At 34.8% G+C, this 14357-nt stretch overlaps 1 protein-coding gene across 1 annotated transcript; it reads right to left on the bottom strand.

The window, feature by feature from the left end:
- Positions 1-3457: 3457 nt before the first annotated feature.
- Positions 3458-4390, bottom strand: LOC101440488 (olfactory receptor 4C16-like). Its single transcript, XM_004483927.2, has one exon. It carries the CDS (start codon positions 4388-4390, stop codon positions 3458-3460), a length of 933 nt encoding a protein of 310 aa, XP_004483984.2.
- Positions 4391-14357: the final 9967 nt, after the last annotated feature.

Genomic DNA, 14357 nt, shown 5'->3' on the forward strand with positions numbered 1-14357 from the left:
TGCACCATGTTGATGCTATGGGACAAGCTAATAATCTGGTACTTGCAAAAAATCTGATATAGTTCCCCATGGTCAGAGTGCTTGACTGGTAGCCAATGATGGGTAAGACTCTCAGAGGAGGGCAACCTAAGACAAGCACAGCCACCCTGACTAAAACAAAAAGGGGGAAATGTGGGAAACAAAGGCATGTTGTTTCTATAGTAGCAAGTTACTTTCTGAACACTGGGTCATGCTGTCCCTAGAGATATACATGCATGTGGCTAATCTCTCAGGGTAACATAACATTCCAGCAGAACCCAGACTTGATAGTACGAGTAACCTGGGCAACAAGACTTATGAGTATATTTGTTTCAATAATGTAATAGAATATCTTGAGCTTTAGTTATTATCTTATCCACTGTGCACTGTGTTTTCAAGAATGAGGTAATGGGAATAGTTAGCTAGAATAGTTGCTGGTTCTCACGATTGCTTAGAGTATATATAGAAGCCCTGATATTAATAAGCTTGTCTGATGAGCTTGAGGCTTCAATGCTCTCAGATCCCCTGATCCCAATCTCTCTTTATCTTTCATTCCTGATACCCTTCGGGTCCATGACTCCAACAAGATAATGTTGTCTCTGCACCCTTCATTCCTTTGGTATTTTCACTAATCTCTGCAATATCTCTGAAGATGAAACATTGCTTCTGATTTACTATCTTTCCTGGAGTGGATAAAGGAATGTTCCAGGAGCTTCCATTTGGTAATTTATACTGAATGGGCACTTACTCCACAGAACAAGAACCAATAAAGATGTTTTAGGTACTAAATACATTCAGAGACAGAGAAACTAATCTGATTTGAATCCATGGACCCATTATTCCCACTGTAAGATGAACTTGGTCTGAACTCTATTACTTGGCTTTTGTAAGGGCCTACTTTAACCAAAAGATCCATAGTATCATTCTGGGTCCCTTGCTATCATTGTCAGCTTTGAAGTCATATCTAATAATACTTGAAGATTATAGGCATTCTTTCTCTATTTAAAGTTACACAGGCACTATACACCCCTTTGGATAATTATCAAATGGATTTTTATACATATTTTGGTTGGTCTTGCCTCAAGGGGACTCAATATTCCATTGGATCATTGGGCCATGGGTCTGAAATACCATTTAATGCTGCACTCGGGTGAGGGACTACAGTTTTCTACTGCAGTAACCAACATTAATGCTTTTCTCATCAGGTCTTATCATTATTATTATTATTACTAAACAAGTCGTTATATCCTAGTTAGTTGTCCATTCATCTCTTTCGTATAAACACTATTATCCATTTCCATTTTCATAGAACTCTGCATAAAAAGGCACATGATTGCACTTTGTCCTTGCTGTCATTGTGATAATTATATCCAATTCGCCTCTACTATTTATTAACTGTTGCTCTCTGCCATTCGAGAATCTTATAATTCTCATTGATACCATGGATCAAAGTTCTAGGAAAGCACCTTAATTTATCATTCCCACAAAGTATTTAAAAGTATTTGTGCCCCTCACACCAGAGCATCCCCTTATTTTATTAAGTGAAAGTAGTGTCTTCTGGATCCTCTAAGAAAACATAATCAGCTCATGGATTCTCTGTCTTTAGATTCTACATTCTCAATGCTCTGAGCCTTCTACTCCCTTCTCCAATAATAATTCAAAGAACTTCCTCCATCTTCATTTCACTTGCTGAGGGCTCTTGTAGTAGACAGAATAATGCTCCCAAAGTTGTCCATACTCTAATCCCTGGAACCTGTGAATATAAGAGTTTATGTGGCACAATGTAATTAAGATGACAGATGGAATTAAGGTTGTTAACCAGCTGATCATAAAATAGGGAGATTATACTGGATTTTCCAGGTGGACTTAATGTAATCACAAGAGTCCTTAAACTTGGATGAGAGAGCAGATGAGACATTCATGGAGAGGTTACAGACGAAGAAAAGTCTAAAAGGGTGCCATTTTTTGGATTTGAAGGTGGAGGAATAGTGCCATGATTAAAGGGATGTGGCATCCCCTAGAAGATGGAAAAGTGAAGGAAATAATAATTCTTACATAGAACCTCCAGTAAAGAACTTAACTCTGCTGATAATTTGATTTTTAGCCCAGCAAGACCTCTCTCACACTGCCAACTTAGAGATCTATAAAAATTCATAAAATATTAATTTTCTGTAATTTGTTACAGGAACATTAGAAAATGAACACAGCTATCATCATGTGTATAGCTCCACATCAGAACATCAGAACATCAGAACATCAAGCCTCCCATCACAGATGAGTGCCTTCATTTCAAAAATTATTCAGTCTTCAGACTTATATTCAAGATCCCCTCCCATGTGAAGTGTTCCCTATATTCATTAGCCTGGTTCTGCAATTTCCATATGTATATCATTTCCTTCTAAAGCAGGATTGAACTTTCATGCTTGGACTTTCCTAATACTTGCTTAAGGTTAACTGTTTGGAAGCAATATGGGGTGTAAGAAGAAGCTCTTGAGGAAATCAACCATCATTTCATGACAACCTCTTCAGATGAGGTAATAAGCACGGTATCTAAGCAAGAGAAAGTGATAATTTCCCCAGTCAGAAGAGAGAATTCCCAATTCTACTTCAGTCAGCTAGCTTCTCCTGGAAAATGCAACTAAAATCATCATCTGAGTTCCTAGTTTACAGCCTGCCCTATGGAATTTGAACTCGTGCATTCCCATAGTCATGGAAGAAAATTTTATAATATTTATGAATATTTCCTATTGGTTATTTTTCCCTAGAGAACCCTGACTAATACACAATCCAAATATTCAAAGTCTTCCTAAGATAAAGAACTTCAGAAGAGTAATTTTTTCTCTCTCCATGTTCTGCCCTGTTCTAAAAGAAACTAAGTAAACACATGGTAAAGATTTTAAGTATAAATCTGTGAATTAGAAGGGACATCACCTAGATTATATATACTGTCCCTTTCAACATGAAGCCTCTATGATGATTTGAATTTCATATTTTCTGCTGAATCTTTGATCAGAAATGCTGGGACTGAAACATTAAATAAAGGAAACAGCCTGGGAGAGAACACATCCGCAAGTCTGGGGATATAAATAGATAGAGGGTAACTATAAACAGAAAACACCAGGCATCAGCATAAAGAGAGACAGAGAAACAACAAATCAAAATCAAGAGTAATATTCGGCAGACAACAGAGACAGACAGACATCAGTGAATAACATCTAAGGCAATGGGCCTTAGATCTGTACCTGGTGCTATCTTTTCCACTACATAGAACTGACTCAATGCTAACCAGTGTATATGTTCACATTGTCTATTTTTGTGAAGAAACTAACTCTCGTGCTCTAAGATAGGGTTATATATTGAAACCGCAGTAATAGTAAAATATTTTCCATTAAGTTTTCTAGGTCAACCCAAACTGTGAAGAAGGATTTGAAATGTTTATTCATCTTTCATCATATGAGATCAATGTCTTGCTCCATAACTTCCTCATGGCTGTTTTTACTTCTGCATTCCTCAGTGTATAAATCAGAGGGCTGAGCAAAGGCGTTCCAATTGTATAAAATACAGCTATCATCTTATCCATGGGGAAGGTGGTTGCAGGACGTGTATATATAAATATGCAAGGAACAAAGAATAAGATAACTACAATGATGTGAGAGATGCAGGTAGAGAGGGCTTTTCTCTTCCCTTCAGCACTGTGGTGTCTGAGAGAATGTAAAATGATAGCATAGGAAACCATCAGCATGATAAAACTCACCGTGCAAATGGCCCCACTATTGGACACCAATAATAAATTGATCACATAGGTGTCTGTACAGGCTAGTTTCAACAAGGGCTGCAGGTCACAAAAATAGTGATCAATCTCATTGGGACCACAGAAAGGTAAACTTAAGGCCAGAAATATCTGAACTAGAGAATGCACACAGGATCCCACCCAAGCTACTGCAACCAATACAGTGCAGACCCACCGGTTCATGATGGTAGCATAGTGCAGGGGCTTACAGATGGCCACATAGCGGTCAATGGCCATGAGGATAAGGATGAAGATCTCCAGGCAGCCAAAGAAATGGAATGAAAATACTTGGATTATGCACTCACTGAAAGAGATAGTGGTCTTCTTTGAAAGGGCATCCACAATCATTCTAGGGGCTATGGAAGTAGAAAAGCAGGTATCAGATAAGGATAAGTAGAACAGGAAGAAGTACATTGGACTCCCAAACATCTGACTGGTCTTGATGGTGACAATAATCAGTAAGTTACCCAGCAAGGTACCCAAGTAGAAAAGTAAGAAAATGATGAACATTATTTTCTTCCCAAAAGGATCTTGGGTCAACCCAAGCAGAATAAACTCAGTCACATTGTTATGCAGCTGCATGATTTCATGAATGAGGAGAAGATTTAAGTGTGGAATGGTTTATCTGCAAAAATAAAGGAATTAGTAGGTGGTGATTTTATGGAATAACACAAGCAAATTAATTCACAGTGCTGTAAAATGATACAGGATATTTTAAGCAAAGTAAATATTCCTCATCAGAGACAGTATAGTGGTTTCTTCTTAAGTCATTTCAAGTCTTTGTTACTCAAATTTTGATAACACTTCATAGTGTCATCAAGACTCAACTTAGCTTAAAAGGTGATACATTCCTGAAACACTTCAAATGTCACTCTTTTTTAGCTTTGGCTTGATGCTGCTGTTATTATTTTGACTTATTAAGTGAATGTGAAGTCTAGACACATGGCTCCAATTTATATTTACTTTGATATCATTTACCTCAATTTATTACTTTCTTAGAACCCAAGTTTTTTCATGGTTTGCCATTCAGCTTTTAAGAATAATTTGTCTGCACTTGTTAAGTTAATGCAAAGCCAAACCCCCCCCCAAATAATGTCTTATTTGTGTACATATGTATACATTACATATGTTATGCATATTTATATGGACATATTACTTACAAATATATAATATGTCCTACTTCTTTGCTGCATAACCTCTCCCATATAGTCCAGCTCAAAGAGAGGAACAGGAAAAAAATGTGCCTTCTATATAATCTGTTTCTACTTTCAAACAACTTATTAATATTTAGTACATGACATATACTAAGCACAAATGAATGTCCTTTGCTAATTGGTAATATCTCAAATACCCTCATTTCTATTTTTCATATTTTTTTTTATCTTCCAATTTCTGAAAAGCACCCATTAGAACACTGAGTCCCTGAAGTTACATTTCTAAATGAAAAGGTTGGGGGAGTGTCTCAATCTACTACTACTTAATCAGTAGTTCATGCTTTTGGATTCAAATTTTAGCTTAAGCATTTTAGACCTGGGTTGGTGGGTGAGAGGGGTGGCCAGTGAGAATTTGGTTTGGAACCAAATCATGGTTGTAACCCCCAATAGCATTTGTTTGACACTGGTTCTGAAAATCTCATGTTCCTGAAATAGAGCAGAGAAGCAAAAGAGGGAGGAAGATGTGGTTTTAGAAAATAAGAATAGTGGCTAGTTGGTAATTGAGTCCTTTGTTAATTTTGTCCTGGAAAAGTGAATGATTATAGAACTTTGAAAAGTCACTTCTTTCAACAGGAATAGTTTTTCAAATTTAGAATGGAACATCATCATGGGCTTTACAACCAAGGACAAAAATTTTTTTCTATATCTTTTTTTGCCTATTTGATATTGAAAGGCACACTATATGGATGTAAAAATATAAAATGAAACATTATGTATTTAAAGATAATCTAACAATTTAACTAGTCTGTTGTGCACCCCCCCCCAAATATCATCTACATCTCCAATCCATTAATTTCAAAGTTGTAAATTGGCTAAAGCCCAGATCATGATAGAAGGAAATGACTATTTAAGCATTGAGTTTTTTTTTTTTTACATGAATCCTTGTTCTTTAGGGGATTCAGACAAAGGCTTTACATTTTTTATATTCTCTCAAAACTAATATATGAATACATGCCCTTTTTTTCCCAGGGGTGTATGTAGCACCTCTCAACAGATTTTCAGAGGAATCTGTGACAAAAAATGGGTTACAATGTTATGGGGACAAATTGGTACTAGTAAAATAGCACATCTTCTATATCTTCTAATAAATTCTGTACTTACCTCAGTTCTTCAAACAAGATTGGCCAACTTTAGAGTAGGTTTTGAATGGCTAAATTTGTCAAAGCAAAACAAAATTATACATGGGATATTTTGGTATGGGGGAAACAAAGAACTGCTGAAAGCAAAGTAGTCAGGAGAAAGTGGAAAATAGATAATGGTGTAATACAGACTGTGAGGTGGCTCTATCTATGCTTAAAAAGCTATTATTTTTTCCAGAAGTTGCAGTGAAAAGCATTGCTCATTCTTAAAGACTCTCTTAAACTGAACCTCCAAAAATTAAGTTACATGAGCCTTCTATCTTTAGGATAATTCCTATACTCACACTTTGTTTCTGTACTGTAGAATCCATTCTCTTTGGGAAACTTAACAGTTTGTTTCAGCTTCTTTAATGCTCAAAAGCCAAATTTATAGAATGATGTAAACTACCCTCTTTGAACCCTGCATACTATTTAACTTAATCCCATGACTTCTGCTAACTGGTCAAGAGATACCCTGGAAAATGGGTTGACCGGAAAACCAAAGGATGTCATAAAATTCAATACCCATTGCCTATGCTTCCTATGTCTGGTTGCCCCAAATGTCATGAAAGTAACATATAATGCTTTGTTTCCTCAAATCTATCAGGAATATAAACAGGAGCATTGTGAAAGCACGCTGTTGAACAAGATGTCAAGGGGAAGGAAGTTGGGCAAGGACAAATTTTCAGGAACTCCCTACCAACATATAGGAAATATTATCATTGACCTTCCTTATATAGCTTTATCCACTTTATCATTATGTGTGTTCTGAATGCTTTCTGAAATATACTTACTCGAATTGTCTAACCAAATCTCAAAATTGTATGTAAAATTATATTGTCTAAATATCATATTTGGAAACACGTAAGGAGTAATAATTCTATATTGTGATATAGAGTATTTAATTAAATACAGCTGAACAAATATGGAAATCTGGCATTATCTAAAATTTACATCAAGATTCTCACCTGCATTAATCTTTTCTCTACTTTCTCATTAGACATAATCTCTTCTATCACCCATAGTTCTTAGTGAGGACTTATCTTGTCCTCACTTGCCTTACATTAAAGCATCTTTAAACTTTTCTATACTCTGGCATTTCAAGAAACTGTAAGAAACCTTAAGACTTGAAAGGAATGCATCCTTCTATGCCCAAACAACATTAACAATTTTTTAACATATCAGGTGTTCATGAAATATTTGCTAAGTTCAAAAGTTTGATTTTCTCCAAAGTTTATATTTCAATCTATTTATTTCTTATATTAACAGTTAATCTCTAAAATCATTGATTTGTTCATTTTTTTCTAATCCTTTCTGAGATGATGTGGATGCAGTAGAACCATAAGATATATGCAAGTATATTAGAAGATTATGCAGGATTATTCTGTAATGATATATCCCTGAGTTCATAAAGATGGAAATAATCTATCATTTATCTGTTATTAGACTGTCTAAATTAGGGTCAAGTTTGTTCATCCCTTTTTGATACCAGCCTGATTTTAAAAATACTGGAAAAAAGTTCCTCTCTACAATGCAGAGGGAATATTATAAGACATAAGGCTGTAAACTACTGGTATCATAGATAGTATGATTCCTTAAAGTTTTCTTTCCTTTGTTTCCAGAAACATCCCAGATTTAGTAAGGTTAAACTTTCGGTTTGTCTATTGAAACTATAAGAACACCAAGTTAAACTCTCCTCATACACAGTAACAAGGGTTTGGAGGTGTAAGGAGCCTCAAGAAGTCCAGTTACCAGGAAAAAAAGGAAAAATCCAAATTACGTGAGAATGGAGTTATAGAACATACAGAAGAGCAGGTCATTTAAAAAAGAAGAAAATAATCATCAAAGAAAACTCTAGACATACCTCACATCCTAAGTTATCCTTCCCTCTATTAGGAAACAGACTTTATTTATAAGGTAATTTATTTTTAAGGTACTATTCAGGGGGTTCAACATAGTATTGCACAACCTGAGGTCCTATGTTGTGTCTCCATATATCTCCTATCAAAGAAACAGATTTATACAAGGGGATTGAGGATTAATATATATCTATTAATTACTGTTTAGGGGGAATATATATGGAAACATTGCTTCAAACTGAATAGATATTTCATATTTTCAAATATATTTTTATTTGCTTTACTAACTCTTGTTAGTTAAAGGTATTACTAAGGATGCATTTGTGTGATATTTGTTATAAAAATTTCAATAAATATTTGCTTGAATATCTATTATATACTAGGCTTTGAATTTAGCACTTTACATAAGTTATATCTTTTAATCCTGTAATGATTCTATGATGTAGGTACTAACAGTGACATTTTATAGGAGAGAAATCAGAAAAGAAATAAAGCATCTTAACCAGGTTCCACACATAGTAAGTTCAATGTTGGAATCATAACCAAACACTGTCTTACTCCATGAATTATTCTTTTTCCACACATTTTTCTCACACTAACCTAGCTAAAAAACAGGGAATACCAGAAAACAACTATGATGAAAGACATAGCTAATGGCTAAAGAATGGTATATCAGCTTGGGGAGCTTAGAATTAGCATTAAGGTAATGAGGACAGGTTGAAATTCAGGTGTCCAGAGAAGATACAAGTGAAAAATGGTTAGTAGACAGTTGTAATTTAAAAATTATAAAATTCAAGTCAGTACTGAAGAACTATTTCTAGGAATCATTATTTGTAAATGATAGATGAAATAACATGATTGGATGAGACCACCCAAGGAAAACAGGTAGAAAGATTATGGTAGTGAGCCAATAACACAATATAGACATATAACAACAAATGAAGAACTGGAAGAGAAAGAAAAGAATATTGGAAGGCGCTAAAAAAGCAATTTCAAAGAATCATGAGTAAAATCATGAAAAAAAGTCAAACCCAAAGAGTGCAGTTGCACTAAAGTGCTTTTTCTGTATAAGGCCACATGAGCACTAGTGCCTAAAACTCATACACTTGCAAACCCTGATTGAAGAATACAATTACCAGAGAAATTTAAAATGGGGAAAGTTTACATAAAGAATAGAAAACAGGGAAGAAGTCCACTTTCATTCCTCAAACTCTTAGCAAGTCTTGCTAAACTGTAAGCAATAAATGAGAACAGGGATCATGGCTAGCTTTTTCACCACCATATCAACCATAATAATTATTGGATATAAAACAATTTAGAGAATGTGTTTCATAATTAGTTGTTTGGTAAGTGAATGAAGCAAAATGAAGCAAACATAACCAGATTGAAAAAAGTTGAGTAAAAATTTTCTAATAACATTTTCTGAAAACTTGCCTATGAAATGGTAAATGAAATAAGTAGATTTGGTTCTGTCTGAACTATGCTAAGATCATGAATTTGGTATGACAGCAGATAGAAGTGAGCTCAGGATTGGTACAAAAATACTCCTCTAGGAATCTCTTTTATTGATGTGTTTTAATAGCACTGAGAATCAAAAGCAGTGGGAGACAACATTGAATGGAATGTTGAAAATGATAAGTTGCATCCAAAATAGAGTCTGGTGTTTCCCATGAGGTTGTGTGCAATGTAGCATGAGTATGGAGTATGCGTTCAGCCTTTAGTGGGCATATGTTGTTTTGCAGTACAATATATAAGCATCTTTGCAGCTGTATCTTAACTGCCACAAAAGGCTGCCAAAAATATGTTATAAAAACTGTCTTAGTGCGCCCTGATTGTTTGTACATGACGGGAGTCCATTTTCCTTCTTCAGGTAACTGAACTCTGATTTCCTCTGAGGAACCATATCTTCTCCATTCAGTATAGATAAATGAGTTGAGTATTGTTGTCTTCCAAGGGTGGCAATATGATTCCTCCTTAGACAATCAGAAAATATCTCTTCACTCAGGTTGGAAGGATTGAGTCAGGGATACATCAGCCAATTAAATGTAAACTTGATACTTCTGTATGGACCATTTAGGAAATTCACTCTCTTTTTCCTAACAGAGCTTCTGAGAAGATAGACCCAAAGCTCCTGCCTATAATCCCACCACAGTGAGTTGAAAGAACCTGACCGAAAATGGAGCCAACACAAAGGAAGCAAGGACAACAGATAAACAGAGGAAACCAGTTCTATAAAAACTGAACTCTAGAATTCAACTATAACCAAACTTTTATACCATCTTTTATTTATTTTAAATTATTGTTTTAATATTTATTTACCTAAATAATGAATACTTGTAAACTTACCTCCCATTCCAAGAACTAAAACTTTTGCCAATAATTAAATCTACATTTGAGAGTCTTTTCTACCCTGCCCTTTTATTTTAAAAATCCACTTTAAATTGCAATTTTTTTTATACTGACTATATATAAAGGTAGTTACAGATTCATTATCTTTGCATCTGCTATACCATATTCCATTTAGGGATTATTCAGTTTTGTTCAACCATTATCCTGTTAATGAATTAATGAATATTCTGCTACTATGAACACAGTTATTATGAAAATGTTGAATCTGTCTCCTAGAAATGTAATTGATATGGTACAGGAAGTTCAATTAATTAGCTTTACAGGATACTACTACAAATTTCCACAATTATCCATGAAATGCAATATAACCATGTGCTGAAAAAAGAAAAAGACTAGAATATATATGAACAGACCAAATAATCTTCACACTAAGAGGGAAGTTTTAAGTAGAATGTTCTACTTTTTGTTGTTGTTTTTTAATATGGAACATGGATTGGTAATCTATAAAATAGCCTGTGTTTATACTCTTAATGTCAATTTTTAAATATCAGTTCCTAGCCACTTGATCTGTGTCACATTTGGAATGCAAGTTATAGAACCTAAAATAGACTGTCACCTGTGAAGGATGGAAAGTTTCTTTGATAGCAGAAAGTCTTCTTCTTATTTATTAAATATTATTAAAATTTTGTCTAGAAAATTAAGTTAGAGATTAGAAGTTAGTTTTTATTATTAAGCCATATTTATGAAAGTATTTGCATCTACCTTTACAAACCTTCATACCCTTCTTCATGACAGGAATTTTGAGGCAAATAGTTAAGACGGGCTTGCAGAGGTTGAGAGGCATGGCAATGAAGACTCTTACATTATAGCATATCATATAGTTCTTTGTGTCCTAGAATATAACCTCTCATACAAAGTCTAGCCAAGTAAAAAAAAAATCTCCTTTTTGGGAAATGAAGATGAGAAGCACCACCTTTACTTTCTTACCTATTGTTACACAACTGAAGAAATAGATGAAACTCCAAGATCTTGATTTCCAAGTGGACCTGTTACCGTCTAATGTCAGACTCTGAATGCAAGTGTTTCAGCTTTTAAGAAATCCCTTAAAGTGTAGTGCTCAGAAAGACTGTGTAATCAAAGATAGATCTTCATTCCATTTCATACTTTAAAAACCTAATATGATTTATTAATGAATGTATAGAGGTTTATATGTATATGTCAGTGTTTCTCTAGAGTAAAATTTCTTGGACTCATGAGCTGTACTGAGTGATAAGAACAATGTATTTTTAGACCAGTCCTATGTACAGATTCCCTAGAACACCGTCCCTTGCATCTGGCAGGGAAGGAAAAAGTGAATTCTCTCAGGATTGCAGCAAATTGTGGGCAATGTCTCCTTTCTACATTGTCTCTTGGTATCCAAGGCTGATCCAATGCATTAATTATTCAGAATGCTTGGTGCCAAAAACCACTTCCACACTAACAAGCACTGTTGCTTATGAACTCCCTAGTGATAAGTCCTAGGAGCCAAACTTCCTTGGCAAGAAGCTTCAAAGTTGAATCACACTATTGATCTCCTGAAAATGAATCCTACTAGCAGACTTCAATTTCCCAAGCATAACAAAATATTCTCAGAAGACATTACATCAGCTACCTCATGTGTTTGTGTCTCCATTGCACTGCCTGGAAAAGAACTGTGGTTGAGTTCTTCCTTTTTTTCCCACCCATGAGTTCATGCCAACTCTAAGTTCTCACACATAGCATCTTTCTGAGACCACTCTTCTCCCCTCCCTGACATTCACAGCTTGGCACAGCCAACTCTTTACATTCAAGACTGGCATTTCCTCTGAAAGATTTCATGGTTTATATAAATGGCACCTGAAGGTATTATATTAGTGTATGAACTATTGTTTCTCAAATTTAAGTAATTTGAAGAAGACTGTTAAATAGGAATTTTCTGAAGTTCAGCTTCAGCCTTGGTATTCCTCCAAAATCATGTGTCTGCTTAGACTTGTACATCTGTAAGGCAAAAAATCTGAACCCTTACTTCAGGGTCATTTCTGCCATCTCCACCCCTCAGAATTATGATTGCATATGTTTCCATCATGCCCAATCTTCATAACAGAGCTATTACAAATTAAACATTAACACCCTTGCAACATAAAAAAATAATATACCATCCCTTTCCCCAAAACAGGAACACGGATATGGCAAATGCAGCAGTCAGAATATCACTCCAGGAGAAAAATGAATAGGATGACAAGCAAAATTAAATTGCAGTCTTTTCTTTCCTTCCTTCCTTCCTCCCTCCCTCCCTCCCTCTCTCCCTTCCTTCCTTCCTTCCTTCCTTTTTTTTTTTTTAACCTAATACCTCATAGCAGAACTATGGGGTTACTTTTCTCCTTTTTCTTGCCTCACACTAATTAATAAAATATGATAAGGCTAGCTTACTTTAAAATATTTAATTGTGCACATGTACTTGCTAAGTGCACACACACTCAAATATCTTAATAGCTTATCATAGAATTTTTTCTTTTAATAGTATTTCCATTTTTTGTTCTTTTTGGATGATTGTAAAGGATTTTGATCATTGGATGGTGTATGAGTGAATTCCTCCAAGGAGATGTGAAGTAAGTTTCCAGGATATAGCAGGAAAGAGGAGGGGCAGAAAGGAAAATTCAAAGTAGTATACTAGATTAAATTTAAAAATCTGTCTTTAGAGGGAAGGAAAATAAGCTCTTCATGGAGCCATGTGGGGAGGCAGAAGCTTTAGGTACTGGTTCTGATACCACCAAGAAGATTTCCAAAACAATCTGCCTGGATTGTTTCCCAGCAGAGCACGCTGCATCAGAAATTGATGTCTGGTTTACACACTCAAATTAGATTGAAGAACTAATTAACAATGGCCAAGGTTTTTATCCTTGCACTGTGGTATCAGAAAGAGGATGCCAGCACATCCGAGTATGTAGGGAGACTACTGTAATATCAGTAGTGTATGTTTAAGTGAACCAATATTGGGTCATACGTGGAAATAGCTCTGTGGGGCATATTGTGTAGGGACCCAGGCCTCTGGGGGCATGGAGATCAGAACTTCCCACATTAGCTCACAGGAATCCATAATGAAACATGCTTTCAGATTGGAGTGGATTTGGGTGAGGTTTGAAGTGCTCAATAGTTTGTGCTTGGTCATCTTGTTACTGTCTCTTCAAACTCTAACCTCAGGTTCTGTGGGTTCTTGGGATAGAAATGAATGTCCTTCAGCATATATTTGGCCACTTCTACATGTGCCCCAGCTGTCAAACATTACAGAGCCAACTGATTACATTCATTTCCTTTTTTTCCTAACACTTTTTCTTCATTCTCTGTGTTATTTATTATATTTGAATTTTTTAAAGTAAGATTTACCATTTATGTTTTAACACACTTTTGGGGAATTTGCCTTCTTCTGATATTTTGAAATGACAAAATAGACATTCTATCTTTAATCCATCATAACATAATGTGAAGAATTTTCAAAGAGTGATTTAAATTGAAGCAACATTAAATTTAACAAATTACGTATCTAAAAATGAAATAAATTATTAAATATTAATTTTTATTATTATATGTGCTAAAATATAAATTTTACATAAAGATTAGAATTTTGACATATACTATCACATGTTATTTTTCCTTGATTTAAAATTAAGTTGTTACAATGATTTCTTTGCTCAAAAAGGCTTTACTAATCTTTTTAACATTTTATGTGGCCAAAGCACTCTAAATATTTATATTAGCTATCACTTTATTTTCTTATTTTAAAATAATTGAAATCTGTTAATTATTTAATATAGTTTCATAAGCATCACTAATATTGTCACGTTTTTACACTTCCAAAAATAAATACATATTTATACCGAATCTTATTTATGAAATGCTCACACATAAAACATGCAAGGAGACTCAGATTCCAGCACTACTCCTACTGCAATCTTTCTCTGTTTCCTGAACACAATAAATTTTTGGACACCAG

The sequence above is a fragment of the Dasypus novemcinctus genome, chromosome 10, assembly GCF_030445035.2.
Source record: "Dasypus novemcinctus isolate mDasNov1 chromosome 10, mDasNov1.1.hap2, whole genome shotgun sequence".
In the NCBI taxonomy this organism is placed as follows: domain Eukaryota; kingdom Metazoa; phylum Chordata; class Mammalia; order Cingulata; family Dasypodidae; genus Dasypus; species Dasypus novemcinctus.